The 17072-nt window shown below is 47.9% G+C and overlaps 2 protein-coding genes and 1 long non-coding RNA gene across 3 annotated transcripts; 1 reads left to right on the forward strand and 2 right to left on the reverse strand.

The window, feature by feature from the left end:
- Positions 1-821: 821 nt before the first annotated feature.
- On the forward strand, positions 822-3700 carry LOC135818559 (guanine nucleotide-binding protein-like 1). Its single transcript, XM_065331958.1, has one exon. It carries the CDS (start codon positions 1041-1043, stop codon positions 2994-2996), a length of 1956 nt encoding a protein of 651 aa, XP_065188030.1. The 5' UTR covers positions 822-1040; the 3' UTR covers positions 2997-3700.
- A 1381-nt stretch (positions 3701-5081) lies between these two features.
- On the reverse strand, positions 5082-7974 carry LOC135818560 (uncharacterized). The gene has a single exon (XM_065331959.1). It carries the CDS (start codon positions 7632-7634, stop codon positions 5586-5588), a length of 2049 nt encoding a protein of 682 aa, XP_065188031.1. The 5' UTR covers positions 7635-7974; the 3' UTR covers positions 5082-5585.
- Positions 7975-14230: 6256 nt separating this feature from the next.
- LOC135818561 (uncharacterized) lies at positions 14231-16984 on the reverse strand. The gene is made up of 2 exons (XR_010553696.1): positions 16671-16984; positions 14231-14871 (listed from the first exon to the last, which is right to left on the reverse strand). It is a non-coding gene; the product is annotated as an uncharacterized LOC135818561 (long non-coding RNA).
- Positions 16985-17072: the final 88 nt, after the last annotated feature.

The following is a 17072-nucleotide window of genomic DNA, read 5'->3' on the forward strand; positions in this document are numbered from 1 at the left end:
GTGGCTGCTTCCGCTAGCTACACGATTCGCACGCTTCGCGTGCTCAGTCAGTGCTTCTGCGGCCGCTAGCTAGCTAGCTACACTGTGCTACACTGTTCGCACGCTTCGCGTGCTCAGGGCAGCGTGACACAAACACACACGTCACAGGCGCCTCTTCTTTATAAGGAGCGTGACACACACACACACACACACACACACACACACACACACACACACACACACACACCACACACACACACACACACACACACGTCACAGGTGCCTCTTCTTTATAAGTAAAGATAATTATAGTATTGTACTACTCCCTGGATCCAAGCACATTTCAAGCGGTCTTACCCACAGCATGGTGATGTAGCCAGTGAAACTGACTGATTTGGCTACTGGGGGCGGGGTTACAACCAGGGAGTAGTACAATCATATTGTACTAGAGTACTCCCTGGTTACAACTGGTGGCGAAATAAAAGTCACACCTAGTACTAGTAGTAGTACCTGCATGCGACATGATGAGTGGGTTGCTACGCACCCACATACTTAGGCAATAGCAAAGTCACACCTTCGTGGATACAAAAATAGAAATCTGATGTCAACTTACTACTCCCTGGGCCCTGCCCCTGGCCCCTGGCCGTTTTGACGTCATCACTTTCAAGCCCTATGACGTGGACAAGTGCACGTGGCGATACATGCTGAAACCTCTTCCAGGCACATGTACGGGCAAGCAACGGTTGTGACGTAACGCGTGGCGCTAGGGCCTAGGCTAGGGCTATGCTTGGCGTCGAGTAGGCGTCTCGAGAAAAGCATAAAAGCTCAAGCAACAATAAAAGCTTTGATTCAGTTTTCAATCGCGATATTGAGTGCGTTTCAATCTGGTAGTTGTGTTTTATAACTCCTTGTTTCTGAACGCAGACCTCTAGAACCAGGAGACAGAGTGCTATACTGTCGGTTCAAGGTGAAAGAAGAATTTTGCTTTCTGGATTCTCGCCTCCAGTTCTGGTGGATTGTGGTGCTTTCCAGGCAATCTGCATTTATTGACATTGTTGAAAATGCCTCAACACAGTCGTCGAAAACCGTTCAGTGGCAAGCAGAAGAGAGCCCAGCTCCAGCGAAAACGAGATGTGCAGCGATTCCGGGAGGACGACGAGGAGCCTGCCAAAGAGAAGCTGGAGATACGCTTAGACTCGCTATCTGACTCAGATAAAGATGAAGAAACACTGGTCACGTCTGAAAGTGCAAAGATCGTAGATAAATTTGAGCCCAAGTTCGAAGTAGGCGATGCCGTGGCTGAGACAAGGCGTCAAGACAGATACAAACTGATGTTTGGCCAAGAAAGTGCCAGCGAAATTGAGGAGCGCAAGCGGGAGTCGCGTCGGCCATTGCAAACCCTGGCAGAAAAAGACTTGGAAGTGTCCTATGAAGATATCTATGGAAGTATGGAGCACATCGACATGCCTGTTCGTCCCACCTGGCAATACAGCCTGAGCAAGCAGCAGCTGGAAGCTAAGGAGCAGCGCTACTTCAATGAGTACATTGACCGGCTCATGGCTGATACACACGGCCATCCGCTAAGCTACTTTGAGCGGAACCTGGAGACTTGGCGGCAGCTGTGGCGTGTGCTGGAGATGTCGAATGTAATAGTGGTTATCGCCGATGCACGCCATCCCATCCTGCACTTCCCACCGTCCCTGTACCGCCACGTCGTACATGAACTGAACAAAACGCTCGTGCTAGTGCTGAACAAGATAGACTTGGTGCCGGCGAGTGTGGTACTGGCGTGGCGCGAGTACTTCTATGGACTGTTCCCGCAACTTCACGTCGTCCTCTACACGGCACGCCCGGGGAACCAGAGCAGCAGCCAGCGCTCCGACGCCAAGGGTCTGATGTCGCACGCCCGGTGCGGCGCTAAGCGGCGCATGATATGCGTACAAGGTGCCCGTCAGCTGATCCGCGCCCTGGCCAATGTGGTGGCCGATCACAGTATGCTATCCGGTTGGACGGATAAACTCTCAAAGTTTGAAGTGTGCCACGATGCTGGAATAACAGCAGCATCAGTGCACGAAGAGATAGTACGTCATAGCCGGCGTCGTAAGCATACCGCATACTCCAGCAACGGTACCAACGGTGGCCATGAAGCTACGGCAGCGGCAACAGCATCCTCACCGCCGTCCTTCATTACAATAGGTCTCGTCGGCCATCCCAACGTGGGTAAGTCCTCTATTCTCAATAGCCTGATTGGCAAGAAAGTTGTAAGTGCGTCACGCACACCCGGCCACACGAAGCACTTTCAGACGCACTTCCTCACACCGCACATCCGCCTGTGCGACTCACCTGGCCTAGTCTTTCCATCACGTGTTGAAAAACAGCTACAGATCCTGTCCGGAATGTACCCTATTTCCCAAGTGCGTGAGCCATATACATCCGTCGGCTATCTGGCGGCGCGCCTGGGATGTAATTTGCTGTACCGACTGGGACTGGCCAAGAAAACAAGTGAAACCTGCCCGACTGTTCCTCCACAATCCGATGCATGCATCGACAGTTCAACAAACCCGCCGTGCAACGGCCACGCTAGTTCAAGCTCACTTCGTTGCGACGGCCACACCTGGTCCGCGTGGGACGTCTGCGAGAAGTGGGCAGAGGAAAGGGGTTTCCGTACCGCAAAGGGCGCCCGTCCCGATACCTACCGTGCCGCGAATCATATTCTGCGCCTGGCGACAGACGGCAGAATAGCACTGTTCGTACGACCGCCGAAATACACTGAAGACTTAGCGAAATGGATGTGCCATCCCGAACTAAAGAGCGTTGTTGCAGTCCAACTGGAGGGCTTGGACCATGATGAGTTGAGCCTTGACCTGTTGGCACAGCTTAGTGCTAGCAGCAACTCCAGTGCTGCCGCATCGTCAGCAGATGATAGTTCCTGTCGTGGGGTAGCGTCACGTGCGGCCGCAGCCGCTCCAGCCACCCGCAATCCGTTTGCCGGATTGGCCGTGGCGGATAGTGAATAACTGAGAAGTGACACGGACTGTGTTTGTTTGAGGTGCTGTCGCTCCAAGCTACATCTCACTATGTTACATTTCACCCTGTGGCTGAATCACCCCAATGTTTTATCTTATCTGCCCCCCCCCCCCCCTCACACACACTCTCTCTCTCTCTCTCTCTCTCTCTCTCTTATCAAGTTAGTTACTCACTATTGCGTTTGTGTGACTCTGACTCCGAGACTTGTGGTCGGATGAGCCTCACACACCACACACGCACCCCATCCGCAATAGTGCCCACTGTTCCCCCCCCCCCCCACCCCGCAGCCCCTTGGCTCCTGTCGATGCCAAAGTTGAGAGCTAGACAACATCACCGGTGTTCTTGATTGCAATGTGCACTGTTTTAACGTTTTTAATCAATCATCAGTTTCAGGTTTTTTTAAACCTTTTTATACTTCTCATTATGCCTCTACTCCCTGCTGGCAGTACTGCTCTCTACCTGGCTTACTGTTGCTGCATGCCCCGCTCTGACCAGCGATCATAATAATTATTATTATGCCAACTTGACCTGAGTATTTATCTGCTTGACCTGATTATTAATCTGCTTTTTTAACATCTTTTTTAACTTTCAGGCATAAAAAGCATGTTGCAGAGGGCTCATTGTTCATAAAGTTTTTTTATTGAACGGTGCATATTTACTGGTGATACATGTACTTCTAAGTACTTTTCTTTCATCTGACCAAGTGTGCTGTGTAGGAAGTAACACATATTAGGGGCCGTCCGTGAATGTCCAACTTTTTTCTCCAAACAAATTATTTAGTTTGGACCCAACCCCCCTCCCCCTAAGAACGTAAACAATGTTGGCACAATACATGCAAAAGTCGCAAGTGTGTCACTGCTCCTATGGCCGTGTACATGTATCAATGTTTTCTGAAACGAAATTGGTCAACCCTGCCCCCTCCCACCCCATAACGAAATTATTTCGTTTTTGATATTAAATACCAGGTATTTTTACAATAGAAATCACATGGAAACGAGTTATGAAGCAACTATCCACCTGAGGTCACCCAAAAGGGTGAAAGTCGTACTCATCGCACGCACATGCGTCGTACGAAAAGTCAACAAGACTCAGGAGTATCTCGGTCCACGTGTGTGTGCGTACCACAATGTGTACAAAAAATGATTTTTACCCGCCATATACCCACAAAGGTCACATTTGGATCCGGTCAACCCTGCTGGCCCCGAGCTAGGTGGGTTGACCGGATCCGGATCCGACCAATCAAAAGGGAGTGAATCCAGTGGCGGATCCGGATCCTGAATCGATCCTACCAATCGAACATGCCCTTATAGGCACAATCAAACCTGTAGAATAAAAATCAGGTTAAAAAAACTTTGGGTTCAAGGGCTGACAGTGCAGATAGCATGGAGGTAGCAGGACCGCGACCAGCACCGAACTGCTGATTGTTACTGAGGAGGTTTAGTCCCACGTAACGAATACGGGAACGTGGGTGATACACGTAAAGTTCATGCAATGGACCCACGTTCGCAATGTTGTGTTTAGTCACACGGAACAAACAAAAGCATGAAGCGAAAGGCCCAAACTTGGTCAAAGACGAAGCTTCGAAGCTCATCGAATATTTTGATTTCGTGCTTCGGAAACTTCTTCAGCTCCCTCACAGCTCGCACAATGCGCTCCATTCTGATTTTCACCCACGTTCCGCTCCATACACGGTATGTCGTGAATCAGAAAACGCCTGTACGTGGGTCTAAACCCGAGTCCCTACTGAGAGGTCTTACCCCGAGTCCCTACTGAGAGGACTAGTAGACATACACTACGGTGCTTACAAGGCCGATCGCAGGGGCGTAGCTGGTCCCCCTTTGGGGGGGGGGGGGGGGGGGGGGGTGCACGGCTGCATATGCGTGGGATGGCTGGTGCATGTCATTCGTGGTCATTATGTGCATGCTGAACCTAGGTCGACATTTTTAGGGGGGTGCACATGCCCCCCCCCCCCCCCCCCCGTACCCCATGCAGGCTACGCCGCGGCCTGGGTCGGCATGCATACATGCACAGGAAGGATACTGGAATATCAATCTTCCACGTGTGCCACACTGACAAAATTTTACAATTAACAACAGTTACTGCAAGCCATTCAACCTGACTAATATCTGTGCCTGCAGGCTGCAGACAAGCAATACCTCAAAAATCAAGTTCGGTGAATCAAGCTCAAGTGCTGGCAAAAGCCAGAAGAATTATCCAGCTTCCACTGTTCCAGCTATCGGTATGGCGCTGCGGAGTGTGATGCACACCTTAAACCAGTGCTGTAAATCAAGACTGTGAGAATTCTTTCACAATAGCTTTGGCATGATTTCATCTATAAAAACCTGTTCACCTGCACATCAGTTTTCGTACGTGCAAACCGGGCCATCGTACCGGTACCTTCCGTACATACATGTACTTGGTAAACTCGGTTTAGTATGTGTCCTAGTCAACTTGATGCGGCTCCGCAATGTGAAATTAAGAAGCGCACGAAAATGTCTTGATCTAGCAATTAGAAACACAGCTATTACTCACTGGTTGCCACGATATGTTCACAAACGATAGACCACCTTCACCAACGATCAGTCTTCATTGTTCTGATCAACAGTGTTAGCTCTACAGGCAAGGCACGTCAACGACCCAAGCAACACAATGGCAACAGCAACCCAGCAGAGCAGACGACCATCAGCGCCCGTATTCGGCACATGTCTGGCCATGGAGCCCCGCGATGCGCACTGGCGCGGTATCGTTTCGCGGTAGTAGTTGGCGTACGTCTTCTGCAGGATCTGCTCGCGCCCTTTCCGGGTTTCCATGCGCTTGACAATGTTGCACCACTCGCTCAGATCATCCTCATTGGCAGCGCACAGTCTAGTTCTGAACGTGTGCGATAGCAGCGTGCTGTTGATCGGTTCACCGCGGTAACTATGGTGCCGGTAGTACGCCTGCGCCGAAGACGACGAGTCGTTGATGAACCTAACAGCATCCTGTATGCTTGTGTATCGAGATAGATCCACGTAGGAGTGTTCCGTGGGTGCCACAAACTCATACCCGGGCATGTTATCCAGGGTCAGTACTATGGGTACTGTGCCTGCGATCAGCGCCCGGTGGAACTTCTCCGTGATGTAGTCCAGGCAGATAGAGTTCTCCACGGCAAAGTTGAACAAGTACTGGCCCAGCACGATGTTGACACTCTGCCCAGTTGGCATGGCGTGGTTATGAAAACAGCCGCCCATGCTGTGCACCTCGATCGTGCTCATCAAGTACTGGAGCAGTTTCTTACGGGCGACGGCGCCATGGTAAATGCAGTTGCTGATGAGCGCAGACACCCGCACGCGGTGCCTTTTCTCAAAAGGGACCTTCAGCGGCTGGACATACTTCTTGCAGAAGCATTCACCGGGCTCAGTGAGAGACTGCTGTATGTCGCTGCTGCGCGAAAACGACCTCAGCAAGTTCACGTCTTTCATGAGCAGCGGCCGGAAGCCGACCAGGTATGGCGGCTCAGCACTGCTCATCATGAACACTTGGTGCGGGTGTCCTCTCTTGGGCATGTGTTTGTTGTAGCGTGGGTGGAAGTCCACAATGTCGGCAACCGCCAGCTTAGTTCTGTCTGTCGTGTACACCATGTCCACGCCGTCACAGCAGCCGAAATGCAACAAGCCGTCGCTGGGGGGACGCACGGAGAAGGGGTGGTCGTTCGCAAAGCTCCAGTAGCGCTCGTCCCAGAGGAGCACGAGAAACTGCTTGCGCGGCTTGCGGCAAACGGCCACTTTGCCGGGATGACGGCACTGTGCATACAGCATGACAGATCGAGGCCAAGCGTATGTAGCACCTTCAGATCCCCATACTGCTGACACCTTGGCTAGTTCGGTTTCAGTAGAATACTGGCGACCCATGGGCCGTCTGCGGCGATTGCGTCCTATATCGGCGATGACTCCGCGAGAATCCCGCCGAGCAGGCTCGACCACTTTCATCTCGCTGTGTTGTTCCGATGATACAACCACATTCTCCATGTGTGTTACTCCATTTGAAACGTTGCTTCCCACCAAGCCTGCAGCGTGCATCAGAGCTTGTGGCACCCACGCACCCGACCCTTTCTCCGTGTGGGAGGATGCTGAGATCCTGCCGTGCCCGCTAACCCAGTCACCACTTGGGAGTAGAAGTGCAGACAGAAGCAGCACGCTAGCCAGCAATACCGCAGAAGCCAGAAGGCGTACCAGAGACCGGCGTTTGGCTGCAACTAGAATCATTCTCCTCACACCATACTGGCGACCCATGGGCCGTCTGCGGCGATTGCGTCCTATATCGGCGATGACTCCGCGAGAATCCCGCCGAGCAGGCTCGACCACTTTCATCTCGCTGTGTTGTTCCGATGATGCAACCACATTCTCCATGTGTACAGTTACTCCATTTGAAACGTTGCTTCCCACCAAGCCTGCAGCGTGCATCAGAGCTTGTGGCACCCACGCACCCGACCCTTTCTCCGTGTGGGAGGATGTTGAGATCCTGCCGTGCCCGCTAACCCAGTCACCACTTGGGAGTAGAAGTGCAGACAGAAGCAGCACGCTAGCCAGCAATACCGCAGAATCCAGAAGGCGTACCAGAGACCGGCGTTTGGCTGCAACTAGAATCATTCTCCTCACACCTCAGCTATACCTATGGGCCACCCACTGTAGGCGCCAGTGCTTCAAGCACTTTTGCGGCAAAGAGGAGCAGCAAATGTTTGCATTGTTTCTTTTCCAGGGTTTTCCGGCACAGTTCCGCTTATGTGTTGATATCCGGAGAGCGACCAGCGAGGCCTGCATAGCATACTTCTCCTAGTCCTAGCGCCTCGGTGCTTGGTTGCAGGCTTGCACCTTTTTGTCTTTGCAGCGCTTGCGACTCGCGGCCACCTGACATGATCCCGTGTGCTCTGCCTCGGCTCAGTGAGTCGTAGCCATTTTCACGACTCCCGATTCCTGCTCTGCAAACGTATACCGGTACAAGCTGGAAGCGAGTGGTCGCACATCCGCTCTACAAAGACAAGTGGTACTTACTACAGATCAGATCAGCTACCACTGGCTACGCGGTAGCAGCTATACAGTTCCGGTCTGGGCATGGCCATGTTAGGGTAGAAAATACTAGAAATGCATACATTATGACATGTACATGACTTGATTGCGACTACTAGTAGTAGTAGTACATGCACGTAAATGTAAGCCTCGTCATAAGCTATAATTAGATCTCCCATGCTTGTAACCTTGTTGTCAGCACTTCTAGAACTAGTACTTCTACCACTTCCTTTTAGTTAGTCAATCACGTCGTTGATTCCGGACTGTTCCATACCTTCCAAGTGCCCGATGAGTAATATTGCATAATATAGATATCTCACCTTCTAGAATACCTCGCTTAGTCATTATGTTAATGTTACGCAATGCTCACTTCATCTTCATGTATAGCAATGATGATCTAGGTTCACCTTCTCCACTATTCTAGAACTTGTAGAAGGATGATTTCGTAATCCTTGTCTTACCAACCTTAGTTCTCTACCTTCGCTATAAAAGCTGCTGCCTTTCTAGTTTCCTACGAATTAGTTTCTTGCCGATTAAGACCAGTTCTCCGCAGATCAGTTCCCTGTACATGTATATTAGTTGCCTGCTAGATTCTGATTATTACCTGAGAACTCTCTCTCTCTCTCTCTATCTCTGAATAAGTGTGCAATTCTAAATGAGAACCATTCTCCATTACTGTATCCTCGTGCTCTGCTGACTGAGCGAAACCGGGACTTAACAGCCATAATTAATTTATGATGATATGCCATAATATGGGGCCGAGGCTCGAGGCCTCCCGGAGGACGAGCAGGGTCCGGGTTTTGACTGAAAAATGAACGGATGATAATTTTTTTATAATTTAAAATATTGACTGTGTGCATGTACAAGCTGTCTACATGCGCAATTGCGCATATGCATGCACACAGTCATTAAAATTTAAAAAAAGTAGTATCTTCTTTGATAACCGCAATTAGTAATACAAGCTGGATCGACATTTGTGTACACTTTATTCATGTAAATGTAAAACTGTGGAGACAATGTGCAATAAAACGATGAAAATGTGAAGAAATGGTGTAGAGAAAATGAGGATTCAAACAAGTTTTCGTACAACACTCATCAGGAATCTTCGTTGTACTAAAGGACAATGACAACAAAATTGAACTATTATAGAAAATCTAAGTTAGTGAAATAACACTAAGAACAACAGCAGTGAAATTTACAAGTGTGAATTTTATCAATGAAGGCGAGAGCAATAACGAATGCATGTACTAACACTAAACTTGCAACTGAAAAATGAACAAAGAAGAGAAAGGTACAAAGTGATAACAAATAACAGCAGTACATTACACCTAGAAAATTAACGGCCAAGCTTGGCCGCACAAAACATGACACTTTACTTGAACAATTTCAACCCAATTATACTATCCTTCTGTACACACAATTAAATTAATTAGGCTTGTAGTTGTACAGACGCTGACAGATGGCTTCCAAAACTTTTAACTGTAGTCCATAACCATGACGACCACCGTGAGAATGTTAGTGTTGTGCGTAGGTTTCGTGGTAGCAAGTCTTCAGTGTACAATCATCTGTTGGCTAGTCCTGATTGTTGCAATTCGTACTCCGACTCTTCTTTCACTGTATTGTGCCGTGGTCGTCATGGTTATGGACTACAGTTAAAAGTTTTGGAAGCCATCTATCAGCGTCTGTACAAGCCTAATTTGTCACACATATTACAAGCCATGTAGTCAGTCCTTTCAAAGTTCAAACGTGTAAAGTACCAACCGGGTCGGTACTATATTTTCAACCGGGTCCAAGCGCCGCCCAACCGGGTCGATTACCCAGCTCACCTGGCTCTGGAGCAGACACTGCACTACATGAGCCGTGATCAGCAAAAACAGACCTACTACATGTACAAAAGCACTTCTGTGAAGATCATAGTCTGACTTTGCTCCCCTTTAGTTGCTTGTCCACTCCAGAATATCGTGCGATTGATTTCTGACTCAGGTAGGACTTCATTTCTTGTTCTAGTCCTGCTGAGTTCCATGCACCTACTTGTAAGGATCAGTTGACTTCGTTCCATTGACCATCAAGCACAAGATAACATAAGCACCGTGTAGTTCAGTGCAGCGTACAGGTTCTTGTGTTGGCCAGCACAGCTCAGATGATTAGAAATAGTTTTATCCAGAACGACTGGGTTGATGTTTTCTCTGAGATAGTGGAATCAAGTACTAGTACATGTACGACGATTACAGCAGCGTTGGCAACACCTCATCAGGGGTACATAACGAACGCAGGGTGAGCATAAACTCATCATATCCACATCGATATCGAAGGCCACAAAGTCAAGCGTTTGACAACCACAACTGATCCCTAGATGATCAGCGATCGTCCCTGCAGTCAAAGTCGCATGTTGAGATCACCATCCTACGTTGTCGATGTAAACACCTCTGCTCCTCGTCTACTTTTTTGGCAGTTAGTCAAAGCCCTTTCTGAGTTGGCGTCAACACCAGTCGTTATGTCGAGACCACTTGAAATAACTGGTCCTCAGCTTCGAGTTCTAGATAATTCTTGCTTGGCTTCATGAACTCAAAGGACTACTATACTCGTACGACGACCCACTCAAAATTATGAGAAGTGCAAGTACGGTACATGTACTCAATAAAAATATCAGTAGATCTACGTAGTGTCAGGCACGTTTAGTCCATCAGCCAAGAACTCAGAAGTCGTCAAATTCAAGCACCCTGTTGCACTTAGAAATCGAATACTTGATTTTGGCCTCAATGGGGAGTTTAGGTACCCTGTACACCGAATCCGCAAATAAAAAGAGTAAACGACTTGCACGCTCTGCAGGGGGAAGCCGACAAAGTGACCATTTTTGGCATTTCATCGACAGCCATTGTTGTGACCTAAACCCAATCTTCAATCAGTGCCATGTGCGTTTCAGGAATGAACTTTCAGATTTTTGTGAATTACGGGAAAAATCTTGCAAATCGAGAAGATTTGCAGTGTAAACCATTGCAGTTTCCGTATTACACGTGTGCCTGGATTCAAATTACAATAAAATTGTTGTTCGCCTACTTGTAGAGTGTTTTACACATCTCTTTCACTGTTCTATTTAAAGGGGAAGTATACCCTAAAATCAAATTTTCACCAGTTGTAGTCTTCTGGGTGCTGAGTCGAATGGTCTTGGTCCGAGGAAGCTGCGACGCTCCCTTCCTACTTGAATCCCAATCGAACTCGCGCACTTCCACCGAAACTGGGTGACTGCGCCCTACTAGATGGGGATTTGTATGCAAAATGTCACTAAAAGCGCCATTTCGTTCTTATAAAAGCACGGATGACCGCGATTGGTCCATATGTTGTAGTCTTTTGGACGCTGAGTCGACTGGTTTTGGTCCGAAAAGGCTGCGATGCAGCGTTCCTCCTTTATTCCCAATCGAACATGGTTGAACAAGCGGTCACGTGCTCCTGCGTACACCAGTCAGCTGGTCACCGTGCCGGCAGGGTACAACTTACTAGCCTGTTTGACCTTTTTTGGGTGCAGTCCTGTCACTCGAGTTGAACTCGAGTTGAACCTTGGTGTGAAAGTTGTCGCCTGCTGGCGCGGTGACCAGGTGATTTGGGCACCCAGGAGCACGTGACCACTTCTTCAACCATGTTCGATTGGGAATAAAGGAGGAACGCTGCATCGCAGCCTTTTCGGACCAAAACCAGTCGACTCAGCGTCCAAAAGACTACAACATATGGGCCAATCGCGGTCATCCGTGCTTTTATAAGAACGAAATGGCGCTTTTAGTGACATTTTGCATACAAATCCCCATCTCGTAGGGCGCAGTCACCCAGTTTCGGTGGAAGTGCGCGAGTTCGATTGGGATTCAAGTAGGAAGGGAGCGTCGCAGCTTCCTCGGACCAAGACCATTCGACTCAGCACCCAGAAGACTACAACTGGTGAAAATTTGATTTTAGGGTATACTTCCCCTTTAATTGAGCATCCGAATACATACCTTCAGGAAGATTACAATGAGCTAGTATTGAACATCATCCACCTTCGGGTTTCCGAAGTATGCACCCCGAGTCATGTCAAGCAGGTTTGAAGCATAGTTTTTACTGTTTGGCAAACGTGATCTACGCTTCCACCCTGAATGGAATCACCCCGGGAAGGTCCTGATCCCTGGAAAAATAAGGAACGTGGAGAGCTAAAAGTAAGGAATCTGCGGCGATGGATGTTGTACATCGAGTGAATGCCCTGCAGTTCTCTTCTCCATTACGACCAACTAGCAAACGCCATGGCTCTGGATGCTGACAGCAAACAGTTGAAATATAGGCAAGGCTGCTTTGAACATGTTGCAACCAGGTAGTAGTACAGTTACAGTTGTACTACTTCGAAGTACTATCTACCACACTCGAGATCACCCAAAGAAAAAAGCGATTGAATTCAAAATCAAAAAAATTGTTGGGGATCGTCTGAAGCATATTCAAGCAAGGTACAGTCGGGCTTGATGACTGATCAAAGCCCTCGGGCTGGTCCCTTGGGCTTTGATCAGCCATCAATCCCTCTGTACCTCGCTTGATTAGGCCAAAACAAATAATGACCTTGTTTCCGGTCGCCCGACCGGGCCACTTTTTCCCAAATTCTGAAACTTTTTTTTGGTCCCAAATGTATACAAACGGTGGCAATGCCATGTGTGCAAGTGCACTCAACGAGTCATAACTCAGTCAAATCTCAACCGAATTCCACAATCGAAACACCTACAAGGTAGCAGAGATTCTCAGCTGTCGGTTCGAAAACCTTCGGGGTCGATACGAGCTAGAATAACGGAGCTGGAAGGAATCGAACTGTTTGCTTGATTTCTCAGGATGTACGAAAACAGGAATACACCACATGCTGTATAAGAACAGTGAGTCAGTCAACTAACTTGTCACTTTGACATTGATCCTTGCCATTATAATATGTACAATGTACATGGGTAGGTGCTCTTGTCCATCAATACCACAACGATTGAGGAACCAAAAAAAGTATCCAAAAAAAGTTTCACTCCGGCCGACCGAGTCTCCTTTTTGAGGGGTTGCCGACCGGAAACAAGCCTATTTTTTGTTTTGGCCTTATCTACTTGATACCATTGTAGTTGCAAACAAGTAACTACAACAATTGCAGTACAATAGTCATGTAGTTTTTTGAATTAGTTATTTGAAAATGGTGAGCATCTTCATCTTCTTCCCGGTGCGCATGTACACATATTTTTTGAATCTGTACGTGCTCCAAGCCAACTCACCTCTACTCAAATCGACGGCGATTTATTTCGCGATTTTAGGTCGATGGCCACGGAAAACCACACCAAGCGTTGACAAAACTCCACGTTTTTCACTGAAGACGCATTGGATGTCCTGATAAAACGGATGGAAAACCTCGTAATGGCTGATGAAGAAGAAGAAATTTGTCGAACTTCCAAGGCGCACTGCAAAAGGAGTGCAAGAGTTTCGCCAGGGAAAGTAGGCAGGTCGGATTCAGTCCGTGCGCCAAATTCAAAAAAGTCGTCTAGAAGTTGCACTTTTATTTGCAACCGCGGGAAATTTGAGGGGTCTGGAGAAGAAAATTCTCAATGGGACTCAAAATTGACAAACAAGACGACGACCAGCGCTCGAGCATAGTACCTTTTCGCCATTCCTTCGTGCACGATACCGATTCTAATTGATAAACACTACCCTCATGTTTCGTTTTATGCGCAACGGACGAAGCGAAGTGTCTTTTTTCGTTCACGAAAGAAAGGTAAGGAAATTGTCGTCTTCGCGACACCCTTCGGATTATTTAGTGGGGCATTGTGGGCCAAGGGTATTTTTTCTTTTTCTTTACAACTATCCCCAGGTACTGAGACGGCGCTGATATCCTAGGAGTTCTGTTGGTGCAAAATGCCAGGTTACTGACTTATGGCGAGGTTTGTCCACCCAAAAATATGGGAGATTTCTTGGATAACATACACACATAATACACACATAATACAGTGAATGGTATTGCAGTGGGCATCCAAAACAGTTGAACCAAACCAATATGGTATGATACCTAAAGGCTAGGCACACAAAAATCACTCAGGAATTGGACGCAAGTCCCGGGGCCTTGGTGCGTCATTACACCCGGACATTGAATGTTTGCCGGCGCACGGCTTTTGCTTCACCACTTCACACAAGTTTACGCACTCACTCAATTCGAAAGACTGGAACGAGACCAAACCGAATGTGACAACTAAGAGCGAGTTGTGCATTTGTTGGAACAACGTTCGGGCATTGCGAGAAGGATATCAGCAGGGTCCAACAATGGCAGCAACAGCACCAGGTGATGATGGAGTACCAAGGAGCTTGTATCATGCACATTACAGTGAGCAACAAGAGAAACCGTACTGTGGTACGTGAGATCAGAGCCTGGGCAGGATGATCGACAATGTACACTGTGCTACAGCGCCTCAATTGTGCGAGAGAAAACAAACAGACCAGCAAGCACAGATCATGAACTGGTACACAACATTGACAAAGCACAAACCGCACAGCAAAGTTACAGGGCATAGCCGAGCGTTTTGCTGCCAACGAATTACTTGAGAAGGGAGCAGTATTCCTTGTAACATTGCATGGAGTATACGAGAACGCAGAGTCAGAACCAGGCGTAACAAGGCAAGACGGCTACTGTACAGGGGACAGGCTTGACGATCACTTGCATACTCGCAATTTTGGTGCAACCAGGAAATTAGGCATCACGTCATACCGAAGTGGCTTCGACACGCTACATTGCATTCATAGCTGTACGGTGAACCTGTTACACGAGCTTCTGTGAAACAGATAGCATGCCAATGACCTGCAAGCACCAACAAACGCAGCCGGTAAAACAAACGCTACATAACTGCCCAACATAAACTTGTACATGCTGATGAGAAGCAAGAATGCGCTTGATGTTGGAAGTTATGCTCGCATATTCAAAAACATGCATGGAAAAACATCAATGACATTGTTCATGAATACAACAGATACATCATACAGGGAGAGTAAGTAATCCTTCCTCCGTTTTGTATACGCGCACGCGCGCGTGTGGTAGATAAATCCGTTTGGCATGACTTTCGATCGAGGTTGCGTTCACCGTAGAGATAGGTGAACTCGAATCCAACACCTCTCACTTTCGCTCTACTGCCCCTTTGGGGCCGATGCGATCCTTGTGCCAAGTTGTGGTAGTGGCTCAACAGAACAGGACAGGTGTGTGTGTGCGCGTGCGCGCGCATGTGTGTGTGTGTAAGTGTGGTTTCTGAACTTTTCTCACAATCGTATAAGTTTCATTTTTTCGTGAAAACCCAGCTACACTGTGACCGGTACAATCGCATGTCGTTTATCTGGCGGTCAGTCACATGGCATGTCGGGTATCCAACAGCACCGCACTGACAGCTTATAGACCTTATATTTAGTATTTATAGTCCTACTTCAAGTAAATGTAGACAGTCAGCATCATGAAAGTTGCCATTACGTTGAGTTAAATACAAGCCAGTCTGTAGAGATGAGCACGACTGTCTCAGGGTAATACTAGTGATAAATACAGGTACTTCGAAGTACTGTCTTTTTGATCTGTTAACACAAGATGGCTTTGTAGCTTCAGTCGTCCAGAATATTCATTTTATTCCGCGGGTGCCGCATAATTGACACGCAACTGTACTTGTGCAAGTCTCCAAACGCTACGTAATTGGCCGACATTTACTTGTCCACGGTGATGAGAAACACGGCTCCTAATTTTTAAATCATGAAAGGATTACATACGCAGGTACATCCACACAATGTGCACTATCCTGAAGTCGTGCGCAAATATTCAAAATCATTCACCGAACACAGAGAGGCGCACATACCGTAAAGTACCGCGAGAGCGCCCCACCTATATTTTGCCGCGACAGATTTTACAGCCAGGGAAAGGAAAATCGTATGGCAGAGTGCAACGAAGTTCGTACGGTGTGAGCAACTTAGTGTACTAAGGTCACACTAAGCAGGTTTTTGTGTGGAGCTCGTTTCCGCTCGAAGGTACGGATTGTCTGCAGAGCGTGCAATATGTGTACTTCTGAAGTACAAAGTTCGTATCGTATAACCTACAGACAGGAGACCACCTCCACAATACGACCCCGAAAGGACGAGATGGTGGGGCACTCTGGCGGTACTTTACGGTACATGTAAATACGAAGGAACCACATGCGCAGCAAGGAGATTAGTCATTACTTTACTTATGAGTTGATGGATAGAAGTTTCCTTTCAGCTGACCATTACCACTCATGAAAGCAATAGTGAGTGCTGTTGTTCTGATTCACAGGTATATATTCGGCCCTTAGCGCAATGTGTTTTCGAAGCTAGGCACACGATTTGCATGAGGAAATCATGCAAAGATGTGACATAAGGCCCTACAAACATGACCTAGGTAAAGGGATGCCATTATTTGCATTTGCAGTACTTTGGCATAGGATAATTTGTGGATGATTGTGTTGATCAATTTCACATAATTTCACGACAGGTCATAGTTTATTTAGTGGGGCGTTGTGGGCCAAGGATCTACGACCATCTCTTTTGCATTTCGAACAAGTAGACACTTTCAACAATTCATACAAAAAATGCCTTCAGTGCAAAACATACCGTTCGGACACACCAGGCAGTCCTTTCCAGCCTTGATTTTCAAGTGCAGACGTATCCACGATGACCTTCGAGTGAACTGCGGCTTGGAACACTTTGAATACGAACCACACACTCAAACTAACTAGACCACCGCATAGCTAGTGTATTCACGGAGCCAAAGAAGTCTCCTTCTGCCCCCACAGGGTCTTGGTTAGTTCTCTAGAAGGGACGAGAGCCATACCTAAATTCAATAAATTCTCCAATTCCAAAGGCCTCAAATGAAGGCGTCTTGGTGACTTCGTTTCCCGCGGTTGCAAATAAAATCAGCCCTTGAGTACCCCTTGGCGCACGGACTGGGATTCAGTGATGCTTTTGCTGTCGATTGATGTCAGTTCCAGGTGTTCGATTTGTAAGTGCAACGGG

Source organism: Sycon ciliatum, chromosome 5 (assembly GCF_964019385.1).
Source record: "Sycon ciliatum chromosome 5, ocSycCili1.1, whole genome shotgun sequence".
NCBI classification, from domain to species: Eukaryota; Metazoa; Porifera; class Calcarea; order Leucosolenida; family Sycettidae; genus Sycon; species Sycon ciliatum.

Coding starts and splice junctions, on each gene's coding strand:
- LOC135818559 (XM_065331958.1), top strand. CDS start 1,041: ATGCCTCAACACAGTCGTCGAAAACCGTTCAGTGGCAAGCAGAAGAGA.
- LOC135818560 (XM_065331959.1), bottom strand. CDS start 7,634: ATGATTCTAGTTGCAGCCAAACGCCGGTCTCTGGTACGCCTTCTGGAT.